Raw genomic sequence first — 14,735 nt, forward strand, 5'->3', positions numbered from 1 at the left:
TATACTAATATTTGGTGCTCAGTAAACATTTCTTATTATTTTATTTTGCAAATCAGTGTTTGTGTGTGTGTGTGTGTGTGTGTGTGTGTGTGTTTTAGGATTATTTAATGAATAGAAAATAATTGATATAGAAATCTTGTGACATTATGAATGTCTTTACTGTCAATTTTTGATCAATTTGATGCACCCTTGCTGAATAAAGGTATTCATTTCTATCCAGAAAAAAATGTACTGACTCCAAACTTTTGAATTGTAATGTATATATCATTTATAAAAATGAGGCGTAAAATCACTATAGATAGACAAATTTAACCATAATATATTTGTCTGCTGACTCCGCATACGCCAGTGGTGCTAACTCCTTGGAACTGATCTGAAAAAGAGCAGGAACAAAAGAGAGAGAGAGAGAAGGAGACAGTGGGAATGGAGGTTCCCTCTAGTATCACATTACCTTCCAGCAGTAATGACAGACCATTCCACCACATCACAGACCGCAGCGCGACTAGCCAGGGATGCCCTCACTGTCTGCCCATGAAAACTAGACCCCACTGTCTAAGCTTTCTTTTAAAATGCTAGCAAAATAGTCTCAGCATTCCATCTTTAAAGTCTGAATAATATGTCTGGAATAGTTTGAGAACCTCCAATGGAAAATTACCCCTGATGCCAGAGTCATCGCAATCAGTTGTTACTCCAGTATTGGTATCACGCCTCTAAATCTGATGCTATTCTGATCTATTCATCACATATGCTGTTGAGTAACTTTAAAAGAACTTGACAAGTCATTTGTCTTGAAATTTGACCGGCAATTTGTCTGACTTGAAGCTTGGGACCTCATATAAATATTTCAAAGAGGTGAGAACAATACATTTGATCTTTCTCAGTGGTAAAAATAAAGCACTCAATGTCTAGGAATACTGGAACATATTTGTCATAGAAAATTATCATGGAAAACCAATACAGTGTTTTCCACCGCATTCTGTTTAAAGCCACGAGCATCATCAATGTGAAATGTATGATAGCAATATGCAATTATGTAAAATTACGACAGCAGATGAGCCAATGGAAAGTTTAAAAAGATGTGTCATCTATTGTTTTAAATAAAATTAGAAGAATGTCCTTTCTTTCTTCTGCTTGCTTTCCTCTCTTTTATTCCGTCTTAGACACATTGATGCTTTATATTTTCATGTGTGTGTCTGTGGTTTGCCCTAGCGGGTCGCTGCTGTGACCAAACTACCCTGCGGTTTTCTCCTGCTTTTACGGCCTGAGTAAAAACATCTTTTCAGTGATGTCTTAACTAAAAATAGCAAATGAAACCTTAATATGTCTTTTGTTCCCAAACGCTTGTGTGGGAAAGCCTGTTTGCATTGAGAAACCGGTGGCTGAAAATAGTTAAATAAAATGTTTTATAATAAGGAGAAAATAAGCCAGAGATTGGCGATTCGAGAGAAAGGACAGATGAGAGGCTATGACGTTTAAGCACGCCCCACGCTCTTTAGCCAAACAGCCGCTGCTCATTATCTGAAGCAGAGTTTACCAGGCCTTTTATTGGACCCTTCAGACACTATTTGTCATGAGTTGCGAGATTCCACAAGGGGCTGATGTAAGCGACTGGTCCCCCCATAGCAAAAGCACGTCACACGCACACACTTCTTGGCTCTGGTAAGATCATTAGGATTGCATCAGCCCCCCATCTGCCTAAGCGGGTCAGAGGCAGACAGGACATGATGTAATCGCAAGGCTGACTGCAGTATAGCCATAGCTCTAGAAAGACTTTTGGGATCTCTGCCTTTTTAATGTTATACTGAGGTTGTCTGCAGCAGTAGTGACTCAACAGCACCAAAAAAATAAAAAATAAAATTATATATATATATACAGTACAGACCAAAAGTTTGGAGACATTACTATTTTTAATGTTTTTAAAAGAAGTTTCTTCTGCTCATCAAGCCTGCATTTATTTGATCAAAAATACAGAAAAAAAATTAATATTGTGATATATTATTACAACTTAAAATAATTGTTTTTAAATTTATTATACTTTAAAATTATCATTTATTTATGTGATGCAAAGCTGAATTTTTAGGATCATTATCACATGATCCTTTAGAAATCATTCTAATATGATGATTCATTATCAAAGTTGGAAACAGTTCTGCTGCTTAATATTTTTCCAGAACATGTGATACTTTTTTAGGATACTTTGATGAATAAAAAGTAAAAAAAAAAACACTAATGGTCAGTAATTTGGGGTCAGTACTTTTTTTTCTTTCTTTTTTTTTTAAATAAAATCAATACTTTTATTCAGCAAGGATGTGTTAAATTGATAAAAAGTGATAGTAAAGAAAATATATTATTAGAATATATATAATTAGAATTTTTTTTTTATTTTGAATAAATACAGTTCTTTTTAACCTTTTATTCATCAAATATATTAGACAGCAGAACTGTTTCCAACACTCATAATAAATCAGAATATTAGAATGATTTCTAAATGATCATGTGATAGACTGGATGTTACATGTGACACTGAAGGCTGAAAATTCAGCTTTGCATCACAGGAATATTTTTTTTTTTAAAGTATATTCAAATAGAAAACTATTATTTTAAGTTGTAATAATATTTCACAATATTACTGTTTTTTCTGTATTTTTGATCAAATAAATGCAGGCTTGATGAGCAGAAGAGACTTCTTTCAAAAACATTAAAAATAGTAATGTTTCCAAACTTTTGGTCTGTACTGTACTTCAATTCTGAATTCAATATATGATATATCTAAATATTATCATACAGTGATGGAAAGCAAAAATGAGTAAATAACTTTAAATAATAATAATAATAATAATAGTAATTATATATATATATATATATATATATATATATATACAATTATTATTATTATTATTATTATTATTATTGTTGTTGTTGTTATTTAAAGTTATTTACTCATTTTTGCTTTCCATCACTGTATGATAATATTAAGATATATCATATATTGAATTCAGAATTGAAGTTCTATGGTGTATTCCTTTGCATATGCAAGGTGAATGTTAATAATATGCTATAAATTTGTGGTCTTTTTTTATTTATTATTTGCAGATGGCCATCACATATGGGAAATGGAGGCCAAAGTCAACAGAGAATCATCCAAATCTGTAAGTCTCCCATTTTTCACCATTTTGTTTTACACCAAAAAAAGGAAGTGAGATGAAATCCTGACAAATATATTAATTAAATAATATAAATATATGCATAAATATATAACAGAAATAGTTTAGAAGTAAGATTTTTTGTTGTATTGTTGTGTTTGAGGCAAACAGGTTGTTTTTTGTGTCTAAAGCGGATATAATGTATGAGTTGAGCCCTGCTCCCTGCTCTCGGGAGAAAACACACACACACACACAACATTCACACAGGCAAACCTGCTCCTTGTTTTCTCTATGGAAGATTCTTTCTGTGAGAGCTCAGGGACCACAGTTCAGACTCTGGGATTAGACAGTGTTTGTGTGAGAATCACTGCACCTGCTCCCCACACCACACACACTTGTTAGGTAGCACATGTCTGTCTGTAGAGCTCAGACTGTTGGAAGAGACCCATTCTAAAGGTCTTAACCATCAGTATTGTCCAGCTAAGAAACGTAGACTTAGTTAAAATAAAGTTTCACTATGTGATAGAATATTTTAATCAAAGGCAAAAGCACCAGTTTTTTGCATTTTATTTGTAGATTCTCGTAAAGAGAATGTATAATTGCGTAGTGACTCCTTAATTGCTTCTCGGCAGAACTTTTAAATGCGATTTTGGGTCCCGCTATCAGAAAATGAGCTAGCTAAAATTCCTTCAAATTTATGGCAAAGATTTTATTAGCTTCTGTCTGAGCTCATGTGTTCATGATAAAATGAAGAGAGCTCTATGGCTGTCATATTTTTTTAGGATGAATTAATGTTTGTTTCTTCACTGCTTGAGCCAGAATCTCCCTGAAAGCTAGCCTTTGTCTGGTGTCTCTTGGTTCATAACTTTATGAGAGCCTCCACGCCTGGTTTCAATGCTCAGCGAGTGAATGGGGACCATCTGTTTGAATGGAGCATTAATGTGTTAGACAATTTTTTACAAGGACGCCTTTGATTTCTGCCCCTCCCTGCCCTGCTGTGTGTGTATATGTATATTTATTTAATGCGAACCATTTTCTCACACAGTCTAAACCACATGGCTCTTTTAGTTTGGTAAGCTGGCTTGTGTCAGCGGCCTTTTTTTTTTTTTGAAGTTTTGCAGGGATTTGTTTGTCTTTTCACAATCTGCACATTCATCTGCAAATCCAGAAGATAAAGCATGATCTTCTTTAAAGTCACAATACTTTTTTAATGTAAACACCAACATTTGAAATGTGTTGCTAGAATGTGGTGTGTGTAAATCAGAGGAAGACTATTCAGTTGGTGGCTCCAGAAAATTCATAAAGAAAAATGGCCTTAATCATTTTTTAAAATGGTTTTTCTTTTGTTTCTGATCTCCTAAATAGCACTGTGTATTCAGTGTGACAGTAAAATGGTAATATTGTGAAATAGAATTATTACAATTTAATAACTGTTTTATGTTTTATTATATTTTAAAATGTAATTTATTCCTGTGTTGTCAAAACTGAATTTCCAGTCTTCAGTGTCACATTATCCTTCAGAAATCATTCTAATATGCTGATTTGCTGCTATTATTACCAATGTTGAAAACAGTTGTGCTGCTCAGTAGTTTTGTGGAAACTGTGATATTTTTCAGGATTCTTTAATGAATAGAAAGTTCAAAAGAACAGTATTTATTGTCATTAACAGTGTAAAGGTATTTACTGTCACTTTTGATCAATTTAATGCATCCTTCATGAATTCAAAAAAAAAACACATTCAACTGAACCAGCCTAAAAAATAGTTTTCATCATGATTTAAGATAAAGACAAAAGATAAAAACTTAAAAGATTTAACATGAAGATAAAACATGATTTTGAAATTTTATTACTATTTTGTAGCATGAAATGTTGTCTTTGTCACAGTTTTGGAGATTTCAGTCTTTCTCAATTGAAGTAGATAAGAACTGTAGGCGTATTACCAAAATAGCTTCTTTTGGGCGTAACCAAGTTGAGGCTGCCAAATGACCTAAATCGCCTTAATTTTTTTCATTGATTATGCTGTTTTACTCAGAAATACGTCACATTTATAAAAGTAAAATGAGTTGTGAAAGACAGTTCACGTTGGATTTATAGGAACATGGGTGTGTTGTTGCTATTTTAACACATTTAAGTATTTTTTTACTGGGGTAAATCTGATTTTTGTTGGAGTTTGCTGTGGGCTAAGGGTCCTGAGCACAGCTGCGGATCAGACTAATGGATGAAATTCTCTCTAAAACATTGTGCTTGGTCTGGCATTGCTCTGCGGCTAAGGCGATGTGCTAATATAAATAGTCGGGGAGCTCACCTGCACATGGTTCTAAAACCTGCAAAAAGACTGATGACTTCCTCTCTGGCTACTGTACAGCACCTCCATCAATCTCCTCTCAGCCACACAAGGTTCATCTCAGGGTGGAGGAAAAGAGGTTGAGGGAGATAGAGAGTTTGACACTAGCAGCACCTTTCTCATACTGTAGTTATAATCGAAGACGGCTCAGCGGTCAACAGTTCAGTGTTGTCTGGAGACAGAGGGGGAGAAGCACAGGGGAAATAAACTGTCTGGATGGAGTCCCCGGACACTCTCTCATTCAGGGTGAGAAGCGCAAAAATAACACCATGCATGCAGTTTGGTTTGTCTGAACCTCATCTGCCCCAAGCTCACAAAGCCACAATCTCTGGATGCTTGTGTGGCTGTTGGATGGAGCACATGGTGTGAGGTTGAATAACGGAGACAGTGTTGTTAAGGGTTTTGTTATCTTAAAACTCTTTATTCATTAAAATGCCTGATGAAACCATTCCAATGAATTGTGTTAAAATACCTTCTATTTTCGACGCTTATTATTCAGGACTACTAGAAGTAACTCACCCAGTGGCACAGTTCTAAAAACATTGTTCTGTTTGTTAGAGTATCCTCAACAGCCCAGCACATCAACATTTATTTGGACAGAGGAAAACTGATACCCCAATGAAGGTTTTCCCTCATTTCAGTCACCTGATGGAGTTTGGGTTCCTCGTCACTGACTTGCTTAGTTGGGGTTCAAAAGGCACTTAATATTCTTTCATTTTATCAGTTTGACAGCAGTGACACTACTTGATGATAACTTGATCTGAATTAAAGGGATACTCCACCCCAAAATGAAAATTTTGTCATTAATCACTTACCCCCATGTCGTTCCAAACCCGTAAAAGCTTCGTCCGTCTTTGGAACACAATTTAAGATATTTTGGATGAAAACCTGGAGGCCTGTGGCTGTCCCATAGACTGCCAAGTAAATAACAGTGAGTGTCAAGGTCCATAAAAGGTATAAAAGCCATCATCAGAATACTCCATCTGCCATCAGACGTGCAATCTGGGTTATATGAAGCAACGGGAACACTTTTTGTAAGGGAAGAAAACAAAAATAACGACTTTATTCAACAATTCCTTTGTCAATAGTCTCCTCTGTGTCTCTCTATATCACCGTATGCTGTGTATGTTCTTCTGTATCATGTGCGTCACAAGGATGCGCTGTTTCTACGTTTATTTAGCTTTGATTTGAAAGAAAACAGCACATCCTTGTGAACGTAGCTTTTACAGGTTTGGAACAACATGGGGGTATTGTGATTTATGACAAAATTTTCATTTTGGGGTGGAGTATCCCTTGAAGCTGAATAATGTCACTATATTGTCTAGGTGCTGAATTGAACTTGTGCATAATTGACAAATTTTACAACATCGACACTGTTATTAAAATGAATTGAATCACTACTGTCTTCAATTGAGCTGCTTATCGCTGAATTGAACTTGTTTCATAGCTGATGAACTTTTCACAGTTATTGAACTGTCAACACTGAACTAAAAATGCCACTATTGTCTTCTTTAGAGCTACTTCGATTGAGCTGCTTATCGCTGAATTGAACTTGTTATTCAACTGAACTGAATAAACACTGAACTGACTAGCACTAAAAAATGACACTATCGTTTTGTTAAAGCTGTATAAATAAAGGTGACTTTACTTGACAGCAGCTCAACCGATTCTATTTCAGTTCATATTTTGCATTTCAGGTGGCTTTGGTTGTGGAAGTCCCACCATACCGGAGCCAAAGAATATCCAGTCCAGTTCAAGTGAATTTCTATGTGTGCAATGGCAAACGGAAGAGAAGCCAGTACCAGCGTTTCACATACCTGCCTACAAATGGTAAAATTTACTTTAATTCATACACACTGCTTTATTTCCAATCTGTGACTGAATGAATTCAGAAGAAATTCAAATGCCTTTTTTAGTGGGTGGAATTGTGGCTAGTTTTTTCTTTGTTAAAATCATTTCCATAAAATTTGTTCTTTTCCATACCTGCTCCGGGAGCAGTGGAAGGGCAGTGGCAGGGTGAGGTCCAGTATGTGAATGCTATTATTCAAATCCAGACTGGTTGCCAGGTGAAATTAAAAAAAAAAAAAAAAAATGACTTGACATCTGAAAAGTCCTAACCACTGCTAAATCCCTCAGGCCCAGTGTGCGTAACCAGTGGGTGGTTCAAAGGCTTGAGTCAGACCCAGCTTGTCCCAACCCTGTCTCCTGAAGTGTGGGCACTGCAACTGTAGTACTGTCTTTTTTTAGACTGGACACTATAAAGATGATGCAGTGTATCTGTCCAGCATATTTTATTATAATGTGGGTGGAATAATGAAACATTTATCTAAACATTATCTTTTTAGGGCAGTCTTCGGGTTGTGGCCAAGGACCCCTAAAATAATAATAATAATAATAATTATTATTATTATTTAAATGCACCTGGAAGTAAAGTGTTAAAAATCTGAATCATCTGGCTTTTAAAGTTAAACATGAGACGGAGTGACAGATATCTGCCTGCCTCTATAGTCATGTGCTAGAAGCCTCATTTCCCCCTTCTGGGCTTAAAATAGGTGTCTAGGCTCTATTTTAAACTTGTCTGGGCGGCAAAGAGAGTTCCCATTTTTCTCTGTATTGTTGACAGAATGCAAAATAAAACTGTAGGGCTTCTGTGGAGGCATGTTGGTGTGAGGGATGTCTCATCGCTGAAGAAAAATAAACTGCTGCTGACAGTATGTTGGGAAATGCAGCCAGAAGTTATAAGGTGAAAAATGTAATGTCATGAGGATGAAGAGTTTGTCAACAACAGATGAATTCTCCCCAGTATCTCAACATCTGTTCACCAGAATCACATACACCAGGAAACAACATTGAGGTAGTTTTTAGTTGTAGACAAGTAGTCATGCCATTATCAGTCATTTTAATGCATTAAAAAAATCAATGTTGAAAACATAAATACATTAATGACCTTTTGAAATTGCTTAAACAAGTTTTATTTTCTGTAGAAACAGGAAGTTTATATATATATATATATATATATATATATATATATATATATATATATATATATATATATATATATATATATATATATATATATATATATATATATATATATATATATATGTATATATATATATATATATATATATATATATATACACACACACACATATATATATAGAGAGAGAGAGAGAGAGTCACATACATGATTTGCTATTTGCTAGTCAGTTGCAGATGGTATTAATTGGAGCGAAATTCTAATTCTTGAGCATCTGATTAGACAAAAATTTGTTGTAAATATTGGGTTTAATCTTTCTCTTCTTTTCCAAGAAAATATTTATCTGCTAAAAATTACTTTTGTATATGCTAGATTATATCCTATATATGACCTTACAACTAAAGGCATGAACTAAAAGCCACAGTAATATAATTTATAATAAGTCACAAAGTCTCTTTTGCTACTGTGCATGTCAAAAATGGCCAGCCTTACTGCTAGTTTGAACTCAATACACTGAATATGTACGATCTGCTGATCTGTTTTTAATCCAGTCTCAGTCCAATTCTTAGCCCAGTTGCAATTTGGCTCCATTTTTTTTTTTTTTTTTTTTTTTTTTTTTTGGTAGAGCTATGGATGTGAAGCTACTGTAGCAGTAAAACATTTCATAATGCATGCTTATATGGTATTAGCACTGGGGGCAGATCCAAAAAAAATAGGCCCTTTATTTTTGAAAGCAGCTGGAAGGCTCTTGTGGTGATGACTCATCCCTTTTTTTCCCTCTTTCTTTAAATATTTTCAGTTGGGCGGGAGCGCGTAGCCTCAGACACATAGTCTCATTGATGAGAATGTTTGTTTCGCTGTGGGTATCCTAGCCACAAACCCACTCTCTCGTGCTAGCTCGCATAAAGTCACATGAACCCGGAACGTGTGTTTATTCGTTTTTCTCCTTTCCCCCGTTTTCTTCATCTGATCTATCTCTTTCCGCTCTTTTCCCCTTCGCCTCCCCAGTTCCAACCATTAAAACAGAGCCGCACGATGACTACGACCTCCCCCAGGTTTGTGCACCACTCCATCCTTCCGGGTTGGTGCTGCATTCGAAGCCCTACTACAGCCCCCCGGCTATGACCCCCATGATGCCCTCAGAACTAAGGCCTTGTGTCACGGGCTCATTCACATCAAGCCCTCAGAGACTGGCGGCAAACCCCACCTCCCTGTCCTGCTCGTCCTCCCCCAGCACCAGCCCCAAACTACAGGATCTTTCCCCACCTCACCTCTCCACTAAGTGCCTATCAGCGGGATCGAATCTAGGCCCCCAGTCTCCAACGGTCCCACATGTCTCCACCATCCAGCCCACACCCGGACGCTATCCGCAGTCCATCCTCTACCCAACAGGAAGCCCTGCATCCTCTCCAGGGTCCCATCCTTCCACCCCAAACTCCGCACCAGAACTCCCTTTCACTCCCAGCCACAGCCTGACCCAATCACAGACCACAAGCGAGGCCTCTGCGTTAGCAGCTCAGATAACCAAAGGACCGGTGAGGAGCGGGTCCCCCCCCCTCCTACAGGAAGAGGGAGATACCCCCACCATGCTGGCTGTCAACATCAAGCAGGAACCACAGGAACTGGATCAAATGTACCTAGATGATGGTAAGTGACAGCACAATATTCCAGCAAAATTTAGTGACCGTGTGCATCGTAGTCTGGTGATGTAATGCCCAACAGATGTTTCTAATTGCTTGATGTTTTTGCTTGAGTGCTCCCTCACAAAATTAAGATCCAACGCAGTGCTAACCGTACCGCCACAACGACAGCGGCACTGTTCCATGATGTTTAATATATCGAGAACGCAAGTTAAATTAACTGGAAAGTTAATGAATGACTTCATCGGTTTCCCTTCAACTTTTGTGTTAAATTTTAAGCATCTGTGGAAGAAACGTTCAACAGATGGAAGAATTTTAATATTAAATCTGACAATGAAATCAAAAAAGCTAATAGATAATGGTTTTGTAGTTGTAGACAGATCTCCAGAACCACCGACAAAAAGAGAATGTTTGAATGACATAATGCAACCAATCACAGTTTGTCAATTTTCATTCAGGACAGGATTATCCACATCAGACAATTCAAACAAATATAGAGAACAAATGCTTGGCAAGTTGTTTAAATGTTTTTAAAAGAAGTTGCTTATGCTTACCTAAACTGCATGTATTCAATCAAAAATACAGTAAAAACAGTAAAACTGTGAAATATATAATAACAATTCAAACTATCTTCTATTTTAATAGGCTATATAGACATAAAAAATATTTATTTTTATGAATTTGTATCTCTATAGCTGTGACTACTCTGAGTGCCTTGGACCACTTTTTCTTTATTAAATTGAATATCCCTCATCCAAACTGCACCAGTAAGTCGAAAGTCCAACACCATACATAAGTAGCACCCTTTGCATTCTCATTTAGCCTGGCGAACTTTGGCAAATCCTTGTGAATATTTTTTCCTTGTAAACACAACTTTTATCCCCAGGCCTACTGATTAAAACAAAGTGCCCTGACTCTGGGATGTTAAGTCAGCCAGTCAGATTAGAACTTGCCAAATTGAGAAAGTACTGTCTAGTTTTGCCTATAATATGCATCAGGCAGTCTCTGGCTGGTTTGTGGGTGTACTGATACTGAGACTAATGGCTCTCTAGTGTATTCGCAGAGGCCCAAACATTATTGGTAATGAAAAGATCTGCTAAAACATCACATGGTGTTTCAAGTCCAACAGGAGGTCACTTTTCAGCAATGTCATTAAGTTTGTATCATGGAAATATACAAATAGTCTGGACACCATTCAACCTGCAGCTTTTCAACACTATTGAACATGTGATGGGCCATCAGCATTTTTTTAAACCTTTGAGTGTCTACCTTCCTTCAGCCCTAAGAGCACTTTTGAGTACATAAAACTCTTATATTCTAATTTAGTGAGACAAATTGTCTTGCTAGTGATCTAAGATCTCTTCTTGGAGTTTAAAGTAGATGTCAGATAGCGGATTACAGATGCCATAGTGGTTTCCTTAAGTTCCAGATGAGGCTTAAGTCTTCATTCGTTTGAGCAGTTGAAATATAGTCCATACCGCTCAAACTAAGCGGAAACATGGACAAGTAGTTATGCATGGAGTGAGAGCGGGATTTTTTATGGGTTCGCTTGTCAAAATTATTACCTGTCATTTCTCCCCTGGCAAAATATAACACATTTTACCAAGCGCTAACATGGCTTCCCGTGTCATTATACATTCGGATTGCATTTCTTCTAGATTGTATCTGTAATGGACTCTGTCAGGTGTGGCATTCGCTGAGCTTGTCAACCACTCTCATTAATTTGATTTGAAACAGAGGCACTTTTCTACTGGCACAAAACCGTCGTCCATCATGCACAGCTGTCGGTCTGTCTAGTATTGCGTTTTTCTGATGCTTTAGCTGTCTTATTATCATTGAAGATGTTCTTACTTCTTATTATATACTTGAATAAGCTGTCGGGTGTCATGAAGGTACTTTCAAACTTCACAACCAACCGCTTAACCAGTCCTTCAGTCTTAATTTACTGCTCACTGTTTCCTCTGATAAGCTCCTTCTGTTGTTTTCCTTTGCTCCTTGAGGAGGGGTTACAAACCCTTTTACTCATGGAAACTCTTACAAAAGCTGGCTGCGAGCCTGGCTCCTGGCCTTCACCAGCCGTAAGCTTTGAGGGGCCTCACTGCAATAAAGCACACTGACTTGGCCGCTGCCGACCCAAGCCTGTGGCTTGAGCTCTGCCAGAAAGAGTGATCCAGCTCGACCCGAGCCAAAGCAGTAGATCCTGCAGTAAAGGAGGGGGTCACTACGGGAACCGCTCCACACCACGTGACCCAAGAGCTGGGTTCCCCATAAGAAACCACAACAAACTTTCCAATTTAGCCTGTGGGGCTGTTAAGAAATGCATGTAGGAGTGGTGAGCAGTTTGACTGTTTTTAGAGCATTGAGCAAGTACAGTGACGACTTGTGAAATATATTTATGCAACGTGGTGAGTTTAGAATAATTGTCTTGTTTAGCCAATACACTGTTCATTTATGACTATAAATAGTGGAAATGTTTTTCAAAACTAAAAAGCACTGTAAACTTTAGTCCTGTTTATGAAATATTAAAGTATTTTGCATGTTGTTCCAAGACATTTTAAGTTTTTTAGCAGTTTTTGCCAATTCAATGACAGTCAGTGGGGTCTGAAACAATATTGGACCCAACTGACTTTAAATATATGGACCAAAATAAAACAGAGATTTTTTTTTAAATGATGACAGAATTTTTGGGTGAACTTAATATCCCTTTAAATAATCTCATTTGGTGGGTGCTTACATAAGTGTTTGAGGAGACAAGATTGGCTAGACATTGGTAGACACCTCCAAGTCGATGACTAACACTATCGTAATTTTGCTTGTATTGTAGCAAAGGCCAAAAACATCTTGTGGTCTGGTACTTGGTCAAGCTAACATAGTTTTTGAGGAAGATATACCCTTGTGAGTCAATTATGTTGCCAGTCATTGCGTAGATGAAAAATCCCAGTGTGATTGTGATCCTGACCCGGGGTCTGTTTTTCTTTTCTTTCTGCTGAACAGTTAGGACTTCTGGGAGTGTTGCCGCTTGCGGACCCCTTAATGAGGCTAACAGCATTGGTGGGATAATTGTTTGGTAGTTCCTTGTTCCCCCATTGTTTCCTGAAGGTAGAGCACGGGCCAGGTCTCCAGGCTCTATCACACGGATCCAGCTGCCGCTTATCCTGGTCCAGCAGGAAGCAGGTTCTTGGATTACCTCACATCCACATATTCACTTCCCAGTCAGAGTCATAACAGCAATTCCAGAGATACGAGATCTTTATATCAAAGTTCAAGAGGTGCATTTGTCAAAATAAATAGTATACACACAAAAAAAATTGTTTCTGAACTAATTGAAGGACTTCTTAATTTAGTCTGAAAAATATGAATTCTGAACTTTTTATTTAAATGTTGGAATCACTGAATGGAATGGAACATCCGATTGACTCCGGATGGGTCATGCCATGCTTTCTTAAGCGGGTCTGAACAGAATTGTTTGGTTTTAAATGTTCAGACATTTACCTTTATGAACTTGGCAAACACTTCTATACTATTACTTACTTTGCATTCAAGTGGAAGATACTGTATACATTTAACCAGTTCTAGTGTTATTTCAGCATTATTTACATACTTTTAGAATTAAATTTTTATAAGCTTTTTTATACTTTGTCTTCATTTTAATTTTAGTTATATTTTTAATAATTTTGTTATATGCTATTATCTTTTGTGTTTTTTATATTACTATTTAGGATTCATTTATTTTTATTTCAGTAAAAGTTTTAGTTCAGTTTTTTTTTTTTTTTATGTCCAGTTACTAATTTTAGTACTTCAACTTACACTTATTTCAACATTTCTAATTTTCATGCAGTTTTAAGCTTTTTTATCTAATATTTTTATTTATTCTATTTCAACTATATTTCCTTGAACAAAAATGGATTTTGCAATCCCTGGGAATTGGCTTTGCTAGCACCATGCTCAATTGTTGAAGATGCTGTTTTAAAAATAGTCTACTGTTTTTAATGTGCTAAATGGTCTAGCATTTTGAATGTGTTATTGAATTGAAAATGGCATCTAACATCCAGATATTTTTTTCCAAGCAGAGGGCTAATAAAACTTAACTGGCTAATGCATTGATTTATGAACACTATAAACTCTGTCCATGCATCATCTTTACTCTGAATCATTTATCACGTGCTGAAATACCTCTTGAGTCATGCTAAGTTTATCAGGTTATGAAGGGTAAGTCTTGACTATTTTTTGCCAACTCAAACAGCACCAGGCTGAAGTCAAAAACGCTTGTAAGTTTGATATGAATCCTAAAGCAGTGTCTCATATTTCACCTTTATTATTGTGTATCCAGTCACTTATCACTTGTTGAATCCTTTCATTAGAATCCTCATTCGAAATGTGGCAGCAAATTGAGATGTATCCTATGGCAACTGCCAACAGTTTTCTTTTCAAGCCAACAGTCTACAAAAGCAGCATTGCAGTACATGAGTCACTAGCTGCTATCCTTAGCCAAAACCCCAAACCAAAATTGTTGGCCAACAGAGACTTGAAAACAATCAAAGTTTCCTTGGTCTTTTCAAAATGTTAGTGCATGTGTCAACACCTACCGAGGCCCTCTTTATTTACCATGAGCACTCTGAACAAAATGA

At 36.7% G+C, this 14,735-nt stretch overlaps 1 protein-coding gene across 2 annotated transcripts in view; it reads left to right on the forward strand.

Annotated features, from left to right (window-relative positions):
• The window catches only part of LOC109112341 (nuclear factor of activated T-cells, cytoplasmic 1-like), a 41,655-nt gene that overhangs the window by 21,166 nt on the left and 5,754 nt on the right, over positions 1–14,735 (forward strand). The window contains exons 7-9 of one of the 2 annotated variants that reach the window (XM_042776646.1): positions 3,094–3,149; positions 7,185–7,317; positions 9,476–10,114. In XM_042776646.1, coding sequence (XP_042632580.1) covers positions 3,094–3,149; positions 7,185–7,317; positions 9,476–10,114 — 828 coding nt within the window. The remainder of the gene's footprint in view (positions 1–3,093; positions 3,150–7,184; positions 7,318–9,475; positions 10,115–14,735) is intronic. The other variant, XM_042776647.1, reaches the window with a different exon arrangement.

This window comes from Cyprinus carpio, chromosome A19 (genome assembly GCF_018340385.1).
Source record: "Cyprinus carpio isolate SPL01 chromosome A19, ASM1834038v1, whole genome shotgun sequence".
Lineage (NCBI taxonomy): Eukaryota > Metazoa > Chordata > Actinopteri > Cypriniformes > Cyprinidae > Cyprinus > Cyprinus carpio.